This window comes from Amphichorda felina, assembly GCF_050947745.1.
Source record: "Amphichorda felina strain 45539 chromosome Unknown scaffold_6, whole genome shotgun sequence".
NCBI lineage: Eukaryota > Fungi > Ascomycota > Sordariomycetes > Hypocreales > Bionectriaceae > Amphichorda > Amphichorda felina.
This window is the reverse complement of record NW_028145044.1, coordinates 1106662-1121152: the sequence shown is the minus strand read 5'-3', so window position 1 is coordinate 1121152 and position 14491 is coordinate 1106662. Positions and strand designations below refer to the sequence as shown.

The 14491-nt window shown below is 59.6% G+C and overlaps 6 protein-coding genes across 6 annotated transcripts; 5 read left to right on the top strand and 1 right to left on the bottom strand.

Moving 5' to 3' along the window:
- Nucleotides 1-1198: 1198 nt before the first annotated feature.
- Nucleotides 1199-3744, top strand: ACO1O0_006191 (transcription factor domain-containing protein; the record flags this gene model as incomplete). Its single annotated transcript, XM_083195585.1, has 3 exons — nt 1199-1318; nt 1339-1905; nt 1984-3744. 3 exons carry the CDS (start codon nt 1199-1201, stop codon nt 3742-3744), a joined length of 2448 nt encoding a protein of 815 aa, XP_083048601.1.
- Nucleotides 3745-5307: 1563 nt separating this feature from the next.
- On the top strand, nt 5308-6762 carry ACO1O0_006190 (thiolase-like protein; the record flags this gene model as incomplete). Its single annotated transcript, XM_083195584.1, has 1 exon — nt 5308-6762. One exon carries the CDS (start codon nt 5308-5310, stop codon nt 6760-6762), a length of 1455 nt encoding a protein of 484 aa, XP_083048600.1.
- Nucleotides 6763-7240: 478 nt separating this feature from the next.
- On the top strand, nt 7241-8233 carry ACO1O0_006189 (2EXR domain-containing protein; the record flags this gene model as incomplete). Its single annotated transcript, XM_083195583.1, has 1 exon — nt 7241-8233. One exon carries the CDS (start codon nt 7241-7243, stop codon nt 8231-8233), a length of 993 nt encoding a protein of 330 aa, XP_083048599.1.
- Nucleotides 8234-8870: 637 nt separating this feature from the next.
- Nucleotides 8871-9186, top strand: ATX1 (copper metallochaperone ATX1; the record flags this gene model as incomplete). Its single annotated transcript, XM_083195582.1, has 2 exons — nt 8871-8955; nt 9023-9186. 2 exons carry the CDS (start codon nt 8871-8873, stop codon nt 9184-9186), a joined length of 249 nt encoding a protein of 82 aa, XP_083048598.1.
- Nucleotides 9187-11023: 1837 nt separating this feature from the next.
- On the top strand, nt 11024-12141 carry ADH1 (chaperonin 10-like protein; the record flags this gene model as incomplete). Its single annotated transcript, XM_083195581.1, has 2 exons — nt 11024-11081; nt 11138-12141. The coding sequence occupies 2 exons, from the start codon at nt 11024-11026 to the stop codon at nt 12139-12141; spliced, it is 1062 nt and encodes a 353-aa protein (XP_083048597.1).
- Nucleotides 12142-12574: 433 nt separating this feature from the next.
- Nucleotides 12575-14218, bottom strand: ARP3 (actin-related protein 3; the record flags this gene model as incomplete). Its single annotated transcript, XM_083195580.1, has 7 exons — nt 12575-12640; nt 12699-13532; nt 13585-13671; nt 13721-13767; nt 13815-14042; nt 14106-14128; nt 14184-14218. 7 exons carry the CDS (start codon nt 14216-14218, stop codon nt 12575-12577), a joined length of 1320 nt encoding a protein of 439 aa, XP_083048596.1.
- Nucleotides 14219-14491: the final 273 nt, after the last annotated feature.

Genomic DNA, 14491 nt, shown 5'->3' with positions numbered 1-14491 from the left:
AACTGTCAACTGTCAACTGTCAATTGTCAACTGTCCATTCCCCCCCCCTCCTTCTTCCCAATCGAGCCAACGCATCAGAACTAGGCAACCATCTGGACTCCCCCAGGCTCCAAGTCCCAACAATCAACATGCCATGTTCCCACCGACCCCCACTCAAAACCCTGAGGACAGCGATGCCTTGGTAGCTTGGCAGCGTCGCCCAGGATCTTTGATTTCTTCCGCCTCTCTTGCTTCTTCTGCTCATACTACTACTACTACTCGTATGTATTTAGGGCAGTTTGTGGGACTGACTCGCAGCCCCTAGCGTTCCCACGTGCCGAATAGGGCCAGCCAGGGCCAGCCAGGGCCAGCCAGGGACACCTAGGGACCCCTAGGGTTGCTAGAGCCACCAGACGGCTGATGGTTCATGAATCACCATCGGCATTCTAATTTCGGGGTCCTAGCTTCTGGGGTGGCCTCGGCGGGTCTAGAACAGTGGAATTCTGGATTGGCCCATACGAGTACTATTACTACCGAGTACGAGTACTATTGCCACCTAATACTATTTGGCATCCGCAGCCTCGACTCTCCCGAGCCTCCCCGGACTAGGAGCTAAGACACGGATAGCTCTTGGATGTGACGCCAGCTTCCGTTGTACTTGGCACCCGGAGCAGGAACTCCAGGAACGGCACGAAGGGACTCGGGTCAACCCATAACTCATCACCCAGGTAGCATTGGGCTACGAGGCTGGCGACCAAAATAGTAGTATCTGGTAATAGTGTCGAGTACTAGGTGCGGAAGAGGTTGTCTTGGTACGTACATAGTACGTGCATAGTATCCGTACTCGTACTAGGCACTTTTTCGACCAGCAAGCTGCTTGCTCTGGCCCCGACACGACAACGACAAGGCTCTTGATACTACTCGCTCGTAGTATCTCCACGACTGCCAACCACTCTCGACAAACCTGCGTGGCTCGATTCTGCTCCACCATTCTACCCCAGTCGCCGTCATGCCTCGGGCGCCATCTACATAGTACTTGCCCGCCGATAAACTGAGAAGCCTAGGTCCTCGAGCTCCGAGGTGCTGCGTTTCAGCGACTGCTCCACGGTGGCCCCTTTTAACGACCACACCGAATCCACTGGGTGACTGGCTGTCATACGTCCAGTCACCACGGACCTGGACATCACCCCGGCCGCCTCCATGTCCTTCCCAACGCCATATGACGCAACCCACGCCCAGCAAGCCCGGAGCCAGCAGACACCGCCATCTCAAAGCCACACACCCCGTCTCTATCCGCCACCGCCTCCTCCTCCTCTGCCACCGCTGCACCAACGGCCACGTACTAATCCATACCACCAGCAGCAGCAGAGGCAGCAGCAGCAGCAGCAGCAGCACCCGTCCCACCAGTCCCGCAGTGTCAAGCGCCCCCGCCCCGTCAAGTCGTGCACTGAGTGCCGCAAGCGCAAGCTACGCTGCGACCGCCTGTGCCCCTGCTCGCAGTGCCAGCGGTCGGGCCGGCCGTGTAAGTATGCCGCCGACAGCGACCCGGGCAACCTGTCCGACGTCTCGGACGGCGAGGCTACCGACGCGGCGGGGCGTCCGGTCAAGCGGAGCTGTGCCTCCTCTGCTGTGGCTGCGGCGGGTGGGAGCGGCGGTGCTGATGCCGGCTGGGGTGGTGATGGGGACTCGGCGGTCCTCCCGCTGCTCGAGGAGTTGTCGGGAAGGATGGGGCGGCTGGAAAAGCATCTGATGGGAACGAGCAGCCCTGCTGAGACGGCGGATCCCGGGCACGGTGGCAGCGGCAGCGGCGGCTGGAGGAAAGGCATCGGTGTGTCGCCGAGGACGCTCAGGGACTTGTCTATTAAACAGGGCGGCATGCGGACGCGGCTATGGGGGCCGTCTAGTTCTCGTGTGCTGTTGAATCTTGTACGTGGCACGCTTCTTTCTGGTCTGTCGAGGGAGGTGGGCGGGACGTAATAGACACATGCTGACCCCTGATGCCAGTTCGACGAGGCTAAGGACTTCCTGCGCCATCAAAACAAGGATCCCGATACGAGAGAGATGTTTGTGAGCTTTAGGAAACTGCATATGCTTCTGAAAACTAAGTTGGAAAAGTCACTGACGCCTATCGCCGTCTTTGTCGACTCCATGATGCCCATCAACAAGTGCATGGCCGATGTTCTACCCAAGAGGCACGTGTGCGACCGGCTGCTCAGGGGCTATCTCGACAAGAATGAGGCATTGTACAGAGTCATCCACGTGCCTACTTTTACAAGGGAGTACGAAAGTTACTGGGATGGCACGCTGCTGTCGGAGGCTTTCCTGGCCAAGATTCTGGGCATCCTCTCGATAGCCTCCCGGTTCGAGACCAAGTCCAGAGGCCTCGGCCACGAGGGCTCCGAGGGCGTGCACTTGCCGACGGCGTCGGCTCTGATGAGGCTGTGGCTCAACAATCTGCGCGGGAGGCAGCTCGGTGAACTGGAGACACTACAAGTCGAGCTTCTGTGGCTGTTGTCGAAGCGGATGATCAGGGAGGACGACCGAGAGGGCTGGGCCCAGCTGGGCTCGATCGTGCGCATGGCCATGGGCATGGGCCTTCACAGGGATCCCTCCGAGTTTGGGCCACGCATCGCCCCGTTCAACGCCGAGATGAGGAGACGGCTGTGGGCGACGGTTGCCGACCTGGACTATTACGTGTCCAACGACTGCGACCTGCCGTCCCTGCTCCGCGAGGAGGACGCCACGACGGAACCGCCGCGGAACCTGGACGACGCCGAGCTCCACCCCGATATGAAGGAGCTGCCTCCGGGGCATCCCTTTGATCGGGTCACGGATAATCATGTCCAGGCCTATGCGGCCATGACATTCGGTCTGCGCAAGAAGGCGGCCGTGCTGGTGGCCCGCGTGGATACTATCCGGGGCTGGTCTGAGATACTCGAGGTTGGTACTAAACTGGAGAGACACCTCGATGAGATAGATTTCATCTTCCCGCGCCGCCAGCACGCAGGGGATGACTCCCGGGGGGCCCGCCTCCGGAGATGCCGCGGCCTGTTGGAATGCTATATCCGCCAGACCCTACTGCACCTGTATCGACCGTTCGTCCTAGGGGTGGCCAGCGTACCGCAACAGCTTGTGCGGGCGTACCTGAGGCACTCGGCCAGCATCGTCCAGTCCATTGAGGAGCTCGACCCTCCCATGCCCCACTCCGATGCTGTCGCGGACTTGTGCCGCGTTGGCCTCAGGGGTGATGCGGTGCAGGCCGCCCTGAGCATGTGCTACTACATCCGCGCGGCGACGCGGCCCAGCAAGGACCCGTCGCTCATGCGCGCCGACCAGGCCCTGAGTGCGGCCCCGGAGACGGATACTACCACGGCCACGACATGTCCGGCCGACGGTGTCCTGTGGTCGACGGCGCGGCTGATCCGCGCGGTCGAGACGGTCCGCGGGTTTCTCATCCAGAACATCAAGCGCGGCGATACCAGGGACGTCATCTGCCTGTCGGCGGTGCTGGAGAGCGTGCGGACCCCGGAGCCGCGCACGGAGGACATGGCGCGCGGGCTGCGCGCCGTCCTCGCCCAGTGTCTGCGTGCGGCCAACTGTAGCCCCGAGAGGCTGGCGGCGTTGTCGGCACAGTCGGAGACGGCTCAGGGGCAGGCCGAGGCGTACGGGTTCGCGGGACAGAATGGTGCCTACCAGCCTCACGGGGCACCCCTGAGCTCGCTCGCGGACGAGGACGGCTGGGTATTCTGGGACGGCTGGGACTGAGAGATGATACGGCTATGCTGTATTCCTTTTGTTTCTTTTTTTTTTATGATTTGGGTCGGATCAGATTAACGATGTGGCGCCTCTCCTTTTTTTTTTTCTTCTTTTTTTTTTTTTTTTTTTCCCCCTCTGTTCGGTTTCTCTTTGGCGAGGCGCACATATCATAGATAATCTTGGGCAGCACACGAAGGGCCATGTGGTGGGGTTTGAGAAGTCACGTCTGTACTAATATACATAGTAGGGATTGGTGTCAGCGATGGGCCTAGGTCGGCCGTACGAGTATATGACTACAGTTATGAGATCCTATTTTTAGATAGTGAGATATGACGATGAGCACAAATAGATCAATCGAATGATAGCTTGGCCGTTTGTTTCTGACAAATAGTACTGCTTGATGTATCTGGTGAAGCTCGTCTCGATGTGCTCTGGGTGGAGTGTTGGTGTTGAAGCGGGCCGAGCGCCGACCGGCGTGCGTGGTGAACTGGTGGAGGGAGGCATGTGAGAGGAGGGGGGAGCGTATCCGTACTGTCGTGCGTATTATCCACAGCCGGGGAGCAGTTGTCAGGTCCGATCGAGATGGATGATCGTACATTTATGCGTATCCGAGATGATTCAATGCAAGTGGCGAGTCTTATTATGTTATAGGCGACGGTCTGACCGATGACCCGCGTATCGTCGGGGTGTCGTCAGTGCCGTCGTCAGTGCCGTCGTCAGTGCCGTCGTCACAGCGCAGGAGGTGCGGGAAGGAGCTACGGATGAATCGGTCCTGCCCGAGGTCTCCCGCGCATCGTGCCCTGAACCCCGAAATTTGCTACGGGTGGTAATAGATGTCGACCCTCAGGTTGCGACCAAGTTGGACCAGCCCTAGCAGCCCCTCGATTCGTTACCTCGGAGCAAGACTTGTTGGAGACTTTGTCATATATTCTCGGGCTTGGAGGCTAGCGGACGATGGGAAGTTGGGGAGGGCGACGGCCTGTCATTTGGACATGCAGATTCTAGGTATGCTGGCACCTAGAGAAACAACCGCGGCAATCCGTCGCAGGCGCTATTCGTATTACTACATAGTACTCCGTAGTATTACCCAGCAACCAGAGGGACCAGGCCCCTGAGGCCTCGGCATTTCCCCAAACCCACCACCACCATCCCCGCACTCTTACGGTCACTCTCGCTGTGCCCCCCATCCATTCCCACCAAAAGCTGGGGATGATGCTGGCCCGGCTGGCCTCGACACGCCGTGATTGGCCCTGTCTGCCCTTTCGGTGGTGCTGCCGAAGTGGTTTCCTCTTCTTGTCGACCCTGAGCCGCAGCCGGGGGTAAACGCGCCCTTGGCCCTGACTTTTATTTATAATAGTATACCAGTTCCATCGGCCTGCTGCGTCTGTCTGTGTCTCCAGCATCCGGCACCTCGCGCCTCTGTTTCCTTGATACCCCGCGGACCACCATCCAACCACCCTCGCCTCACCTTGCCTCACCGTATCTCACCACACCACACCACACCACACCTCACCTCACCTCACCTCATCTTACTTCACCAAGCCAGACCAGGCCATCACACAGACCGCCACTATGCCTCCCAAGCAAAAGTCGCCCGCCTACATCCTGGGCGTGGGCATGACCAAGTTCATCAAGCCCCGTGGCAAGGTCGACTACACCGAGCTGGGCTTCGAGGCCGGTGTCAAGGCCATGCTCGATGCCCAGATCAGCTACGACGACGTCGAGCAGGGCGTTGCCTGCTACTGCTACGGTGACAGCACCTGCGGCCAGCGCGTCTTCTACCAGTTCGGCATGACCCAGATCCCCATCTACAACGTCAACAACAACTGCTCCACCGGGAGTACCGGTCTGGCCATGGCCCGCACCCTCGTCTCCAGCGGCGCTGCCGACTGCGTCATGGTCGTCGGCTTCGAGAAGATGATGCCCGGCAGCTTGCAGAGCTTCTTCAACGACCGCGAGAACCCCATGGGAACCACCCACCGCATGATGGCCGAGACTCGCGGCTTCACCAACGCCCCCGGTGCCGCCCAGATGTTTGGCAACGCCGGTGTCGAGTACATGGAGAAGTATGGAGTTCTCTTCCCCTTCCCCTTCCTCTTCCCCTCCCCGCCATACACACAAGGGCCATCTACTGACCAGCGCAGGTACGGCGCCAAGGCCGAGGACTTTGCCGAGATCGCCCGCGTCAACCACGCCCACTCGCCCAAGAACCCCTACTCGCAGTTCACCGACGTCTACACCCTCGAGCAGATCATGAAGGCCCCCATGATCTTCGAGCCCCTGACCAAGCTGCAGTGCTGCCCGACCTCGGACGGCGGCGCCGCTGCCATCATCGTCTCCCAGGCCTTCCTCGACGCCCGCCCCCATCTCAAGGAGCAGGCCATCGAGATTGCCGGCCAGTGCCTCGCCACCGACGCCCCCAGCCTCTTCTCCCGCAGCTCCATCGACCTCATGGGCTACGAGATGACCCAGCGCGCCATGCAGGTCGCCACAAAGGAGGCCGGCATCTCGCCCCGCGACTGCCAGGTCGTCGAGCTGCACGACTGCTTCAGCGCCAACGAGATGGTCGTCATCGACGCCCTCGGCCTCTGCGACAAGGGCAAGGCCCACGAGCTCGTCCGCAGGGGCGACATCACCTACGGCGGCAAGTACGTCATCAACCCGTCCGGCGGCCTCATCTCCAAGGGCCACCCCCTGGGCGCCACCGGCATCGCCCAGTGCGCCGAGCTGGTCTGGCACCTGCGCGGCTGGGCCAACAACCGCGCCGTCCCCGGCACCAAACACTGCCTGCAGCACAACCTGGGGCTCGGCGGCGCCGCCGTCGTCACCGTCTACCGCCGCGCAGACGGCAGGCCCGCGCCCTCGGTCGACTCGGCCACCGTCGGCCGCAGGAACAAGCTCGGCTACAACCCGGCCGTCGAGGCCCGCGGCTTCACCCAGGCGCAGGCGACGGCGGTGCGGAGCAAGGCCCAGTCGAGCGACTGGGCGCTGCAGGACACGGAGCAGAAGGTTGAGTCGCGCTTCTAAGCAGGGGGTGGGGGGGAAGAAGAAAAGGGAGGAGTAAGTTGGATCTGGATGTGGGAGTAGACTTTGTGTGATTGAAGCTCACGGCGTGTAAACAATTAGCCAGCACATGATGTGAAATGACGAGAAATGTTGATCTAATTATTTTTGGAACTATCCGTACTATCGCAAAACCACATTATAATTGGAAATTGTATCTAGTGGACTAGGATAGTGGTGGGCCTAGCAGTCAGCTCCTGTCACTGTTGGCGTTTGTGTGGATAATGGCGAGGCAAACACGCCTCGAAAGGGATATGAACACGTCCAATACTCGTGATAATCGTTGCCTTTTCCAATCTTTATATCATCAACACCCCGCCCCCCCCCCCCCCCCCCCCCCCCATCCCCTCCACCCATCAGCTCAAATCTTTTCTCTCATTCACATCAAAAGTTCACTTCTACACTTGTCAAGGGTCAGCATTTCACAAAGTCATTGGCAAACATGGCGACCAATTTCCCCCAGTTCCCGCGTCTCCCACACGAGATCCGGCGCATGATCTGGCTCGAGACCATGGAGCCGGAGGCCAGCATGCCCTTCCCCTACCATACCTTCCTGGGATCGGACTTGAACGCACCCAAGAAGTTCATACAGCTGGAGGTGCCGGGGACGGAGGAGCCCATCGAGCTGGAGGTGCCGCGGGCCGAGCAGCTCCTGCGGGTGCGGCTGCCGGCGCCCAAGGCGCTGCGCGTGACGCGCGAGTCGCGGGCGGCGGCGCACGAGTGGATGCGCCAGCGCGGCGCGGTGCTGCGGGCGAACCCCAGCGGGACGGAGACCCCGGGCCGGTACGCGGTGACGCGCCTCGTGGACTGGGCGTCAGGCGATGTGCTGTACGTGCCGCGCGAGGACAAGGACGAGGTGGAGGACCTGGCGCTGCAGATCCAGGACGGCGAGGTGAGGCCCGAGCGGGTGGCGCGCGGGCTGGGTGCCGTGCGGTTCCTGGCGCTGCCGGCCTTCACGGCCTACTACAGCCTGGAGTGGCTGGTGTTCGTGGTCGAGGCCATGCCCAAGCTGGAGAAGGTGTTTGTGGTGTGGGGGGACCTCCCGCTGGCGCCCGAGTCGGGGGAGCAGATGCCGTACTGCTGGCGGCTGGAGGAGATTCCGGAGGATGAGGAGGGTGAGGAGAAGAAGAGGGGGGAGGAGAGGGAGAAGGAGGAGGAGGGGGGTGATGATGATGAGGACGAGGACGAGGAGGACGAGGAAACGGGCCCCGTGGTCAGCATGTGCCACGTAGACGAGAGGAACGGGCGGGTCGATATGGAGCAGGGCCGGCTGGGGGGTTGGATGGACGACATCTATAACCAACTGGCGTTCACCGAGATGGGCGATAGCTTCTCCTCGAGGTTTGTGAGTGATGCAGGCGAGGTGACGCTGGACTTTGTGCCGGTGCAGATGGCCAAGTGGGATGGCGACGAGTGGCGCCTGGGACGTCGCTGATTGTTCTGGTGGTTGCTCTGGTGGTGTTCCGTATTTCTGTGTATCATCATTGTGTAGATATCGTGTGCTACCTGCTGCTACCTAGCGTGGAGGATATATCATGATAGGATCTTAGTCCTGCCAGTACTGCCTTTGGGAAGTTACGTTACTCAAGGCATATGTAAGCGTGTCTCCATGCCCAAAGCGGAAGACGGTGCAAGACAGCCGTGACGCAAGGACGGTGAGCATGTTTGAGCCGGTGGTCCCTGATCGCAAAAGGAAGTGAGCAAGTTTCATGACAGACAAATTCGACAACTTGACACCTTTGACAGGAAGCTTGGTGGGGCCGAGCGCGGTCCCTCGGAGCGGCTTTTGTGCGCCTCTAGAGGAGCAGCGCAGGTACTTAAATAGGTGGCGCAATCCGCACCAGGAGCACAGCACACCTCTCGGTCATCCCCAAGCTGCATCCACGATACCACGCGATATTACCGCAGCTCCGCATTATTAATCCCCTCTTTCGACCTCTACAAAAGCCATCGCATCGCACTTCGTTCATCATCGCCAAACTACCATCGGCTTGCTTTCTTCTGTCGACCACGAGCGACCCCCCCTCATTACCCCGCCAAACCAAACCCATCATCACCAGCCAGCAATCGCCATGTCGCACACGTACGAGTTCAACGTCAGCATGAGCTGCGGCGGCTGCTCTGGCGCCATCGACCGCGTCCTCAAGAAGCTCGAGGGTAACCTTACCTCTCCCCCCTCCCTCTCCCCCGCCCCTCTGCTGGGCAAGGGCTGACCAGACTCCAGGCGTCGACAGCTACGAGGTGTCCCTCGAGAACCAGACCGCCAGGGTCGTCACCAGCTTGCCCTACGACACGGTCCTTGCGAAGATTGCCAAGACGGGCAAGAAGGTCAACTCGGCCAAGGCCGACGGCGTCGACCAGTCGGTCGAGGTGCCCGCTGCGGCCTAAGGAGGGGGGAGGGACTCCTATATGTATTTAGGGGTTTGCGCGAGAAGGCGTTTTTGGTTTCGGGAGCGCAAACGGCATTATGGAATGATATCAAGCACAGAGCCTGCAATGAGATACTTTGACGACTACTTAAACAAGGACCCCCCACGCCGATGGTATATACTTCCCCCAGCATTGCCCCGAGTCGGCTCCGACAGAGCGCTGTGGGGTATGGGGTAGAATCGAGGCTGACTCCTGCATAATATCAAATTCAAGCGGGCCGAGAACGTTGACCAGGACGCGTGAGGGTGTCGGTTCGGCCCAGCGGGTCGGATGATGGAAGCTAAAGGGGTCACACGATGCCTGGAAGATGGGTCAGGACATGGTTATTACTCCATATAGTACACGGACAATCTGAAGATGAGACGATGTGCGGTCATCAGCCCCCCTCTCCTCCAGGGGAGCTCCGGGAACAAGCGGCATTGTTTCGCCGCGAGGCGCCCAAGTCGCATGCGGAATTTAAAGTTTGGGCGTACAGATAGGCGGCCGCTTTCGGCTACGCGCCAAACGACACCCAACAATTCACCAGAATCCCAGCAGACCAAAAAGGCCGTGCAGGGCGGGGGGATCAAGATTCCCTTCGAGCGAGGAAGGGACACGGACCCGACGGCGATGTGGGCTGATCGACCAGCGAGTGCGGGGCAGACAGACGGACGTCCGGAGGGGGAGACTGCGGCTGCCCGCCCGGCGCCACAGGCAGGCTGGCCGAACTAATACCTAGTACTACGCGAAACGATGGGGCAAAGGCTGGGCGCCATCATGGTTCGATGTCCAAACTAGGTCATTCGTACGTGTAATAGGGCAGCGCCTGCCATTCCCGAGTGTAGTCGAAACCAGAGTGGAAACCACGGTGGAAACGAGGAGAGTGCGACCGGCTGGGACGACATCGAGATCACGCCAGGTGTTGATGGAAAGTGCCACTGTGCCAGGCAGTAATCGGAGCAAACGCGGAAAGAAAGAGCACCCGTATTCGAAGATCACTCCGTGCCCCACCTCGCCATCAACTGCAGATCCAGCCTGACCTCGTCCAACTTCCCAGCCTTTGCAAGTTGACATATCACTCCACATCCGAGCAGCACCTATTCTATTCGCACATCTACACCCGTCTCGCTTTGTCGCTTCCGATGCCCCCGTCGCCCGAGGAAAGCCACTATCTGGAAATATGTACGCGGCCCATAGCGATTGCCTCTAAGCCACATTTTTGCTCCATCTGACCGTTGTCAATTTGGTCTTGAAGCAGGGTCTGGTCTGGCCCGGCTCTCCCGATGCAGGGCCAACATACGTACATACTTCGTACGCCAACACCTGCTGCAGCTCGTACAGCAAACCTGGACAACCAAAAGCTTCTCCTCCGGCGTCGCTGACTCGCTGGCATGGAGCTTCGCACAGCTCCATCGGGGTGGCGCCGCACAACTTGCCGGTGTGCTCCCCTCCCACGCCCATGCATACGCATCTTGCTCCCTCCATCCGTAGCCTCTCCAAACTTTGATGCTCTAGACTCTGGAAACGAGCCTATTGCATTGATCAATTGCAAATTTGCAACGCCGCTCGCCGTTCTCCATACCAGATGGCTCCCCCCTCCCCCATTGACTCTCGTGGCCACCTCAACTGATCCTAGTGTCCACGTATATAAGCTCCAACTAGCCCGTCCCAATGTTTGATCGGTGACCTCTTCTCTGCGTCACACAATCCCCAACCACTCCCTCCCCTCTTCCTTCCCGTTGATAATTGAATCTGCATCCTTCTCTTCTTCAAACCATATCACTTCACATCATATCCAAAAATAATACTCATAATCATGGCCGACTCTATCCCCACGGAGCAATGGGCTCAGGTCGTCGAGAAGACTGGCGGACGTAAGTACTAGCAAAGCCTATGTCCATTTGGTCGACATGTGTCTGACATATCCTAGCCGTCCACTACAAGAAGATCCCCGTCCAGAAGCCCGGCCCTGATGAGGTCCTCGTCAACGTCAAGTACTCTGGCGTCTGCCACACCGATCTGCACGCCATGAAGGGTGACTGGCCTCTGGCCACCAAGATGCCCCTCGTCGGCGGCCACGAGGGTGCCGGTATCGTTGTCGCCCGCGGCGATCTCGTCGATGACGACCTCCAGCTCGGCGACAAGGTCGGTATCAAGTGGATCAACGGCACCTGCCTTTCCTGCCCCTACTGCGAGCGCGCCGACGAGCCCCTCTGCCAAAAGGCCATCCTCTCCGGCTACACCGTAGACGGCTCCTTCCAGCAGTACGCCATCGCCAAGGCCGCCCATGTCGCCCGCATCCCCAAGGAATGTGACCTTGAGTCCATCGCCCCGGTCCTCTGCGCCGGTATCACCGTCTACAAGGGTCTCAAGGAGTCGGGCGCCCGTCCCGGCGAGACCATCGCCATCGTCGGCGCCGGCGGCGGCCTCGGCAGCTTGGCCGTCCAGTACGCGGCCGCCATGGGTCTCCACACCATCGCCATCGACGGCGGCCCCGAGAAGGGCGAGCTGGTCAAGAAGCTCGGCGCGCAGACGTACGTCGACTTCATGACGTCCAAGAACCTCGTGGCCGACGTCAAGGCCGCCTCGACGGACGGCCTGGGCCCCAGCGCCGCCCTGCTGCTCGCCGTCCAGGAGAAGCCCTTCCAGCAGGCCACGCAGTACGTGCGCTCGCGCGGCGTCGTCGTCTGCATCGGCCTGCCCGCACACGCCAAGATCTCCGCGCCCGTCTTCGACACCGTCGTCCGCATGATCAGCATCCGCGGCAGCTACGTCGGCAACCGTGCCGACACGGCCGAGGCCATCGACTTCTACCGCCGCGGGCTCATCAAGGTGCCCTTCAAGACGGTCGGCCTGAGCAAGCTGCAGGACGTGTACACGCTAATGGAGGAGGGCAAGATTGCTGGTCGCTATGTCGTCGACACCAGCAAATAAGTGGTAGTAGTGTAGTTGTAGGTGTCGGGTCATACTGGGGTTGTTTTGGAGTAGAACAGCGGCGTGTGTTGTGGGCGGCGGTTGCGACCACTGGTCTCCGGTGGCGGCTTTATTAGGTAGGCATTATGCCCAGGAAAGAGAGAGGGAAGAAGGGGAAAAAATAATGTCAAAAAGAATGTCGATAATGAGGCAATATCTTATCAGAGTTAAACTTGTCAATACCAAATGTGCTGTGGGCAGGATACTTGGAACCGAGACTTGATTCTGCTTCATGTAAAATTTATTGAACATCACGTCTAGCTTCCACTTTCAAGCGCTCAGCAACCCCCCATTCAGACATGTACTCCACTCACAAAGTAAATCGCGGCCAACTTTTAGTGTGTGACGCAGCCTCGCATGATGACGCTAGGTCTAAGGTTACAGACGTGCCGCTTCAAGAGCCACCCGGACCACCCAGGAGAGCAAACCTCCGCACAATGCTGGGGCCGTATTCTTGGTACTGCCGAGTTGATCAGTATATGCTTGCCTGCCTGGGGTGATCATGACCGTCGACATACCTCTGCCTTGGTGTGGCAGTAAGATCGGAACTCGGGCGTCTGGCCGAGAAGACTGCCGCCGAACCAGGGACCGTGACGCTGCCTCTTGTGGGTAATGACCTGTACATCCAGGCCGCCACTGCGCGCACCACCGCTGCGCACCTCACTCGCCCTGATCCGGTTATCCACCAGGTGCTTGATGTCTCGTTGTAACCGTCGGCCAAAGTCCTTGTAGAGCGTGCTGCCACCGGAGAGGACAATGTTCTTGTACAGTCCGCGACGAACATCAATTGGGGATTGCTGGATGACGCCGTCAACAACGGTGGGGAGAGGGGTGAGGAAGTCGGAGCTGTAGATCTCGGGGTTGAAGAAGATTTCGGGGGCGAGGAATCGCTCGTACCCGACGTCGACCGTCACCTCGCGGCCACCGGCCTGCTTGACGACGTGCTTGGCAAAACGGCTCCTGTCGCGGTCGTACTTGCCAAACTCCTTGACAATATCGGGGCAGACATAGCAGTAGTTTTCCTTGATTTCCTGGGCCGTCTTGAGCGAGGAGTCGGGCTCGTTGCGGTCACGGAGCAGCGACTGCACAAAGTAGGTAATGTCTCGGCCGGCAATGGGGATGGATTTGATGGAAGATCCAATGACGTAGCCCTCGGCGACAGGAATAACGTGGGTGACACCATCACCAGAGTCGATGACCGTTCCCGTCAGCGACCGATCGGTGACTTTTGACGATGTCCACGACGCCGCCAGGGCAAGGACTGCCTGGACGGCAATGTACATGCCGGCGCAGTTGAATGACTCGAAGAAGATCTCGGCCGTGTTCTCTCGGTTCTCGGGGGGGTTCAAGGGCTGTAGCAGGTCAGGCACAGCATATCAAACCTCGGATGGCGGGATTGCTCACGGGCTCGGTCAGGAGGAAGTAGTGGTCCTCGGGCTCAACACGGAGGTACTTAAAGATGGAGTTGGACCAGAACCGCTCCATGTGGTCCTGAAAACAGGTCAGTCAAAGTCACGCCAATCTCTCTCAGGGAACGCACCCAGTCCTCTATTTGACCATGGCGGATGGGATAATGAAGGCCATAACCTGTTCTCATCAGCGCAATTCCACCGCTTCCACCCGGGGCGCATTACCAGGTCCGCCTGCAGCACTAATCGCCTCGTCGCCGATAAAGAAGTCCAGATCTTCGGTTCCTCGCTTCGCGCTCAAGTGGCTCGAGGGTCCGGCGCCTCCGGTAAGAAAAGACGGCTTGTTTGCAACTCCAGGCCGTCCAGATCCGGAGCCGGCGTGGCTGCCAGCTCCGCCTTTCGTAGCGATAGCGGTCGGGAAGACGAACGAGGGCGAATCATTTCCGGCGAAACCTGGGGACCTGCATCAGCACACGAGGACCTCCACAGAGCCCTGCATCTTGAGGAGAGCCATACCGAGCTTGGAGAAGCCGGTGCCGCTGAGTTTCACGAGGTCAGCCACTACACTGCAAGTGCGGGGAGGAGGGAGCTCACTTGTCCATGACAACGGCAGGAGTCTGGTTCGCCATGGCGGGCAAAATACGCCTCGGGCGCAGTCACGACGTTGACGACGAGGTGGAGAGGACGCGAGTGCGAACCGGATCGCGTCGGATTGAGGGTGGCGCGGAGGACGGAGGAGGGGATGTCGTCGTGGTCGAGCGTCAAGCAGCCAAGTTGGCAGGTCTTACGTTGACGTGCCTCAGTGCCTGGCGAAGCTCCGGGTGGTGGGGACACTGACGGTGCAAAGCCCCGCCGTGGGCAGCCACCAGCACAGGCCAATGGCTCTCGGGGGAACAATTTTC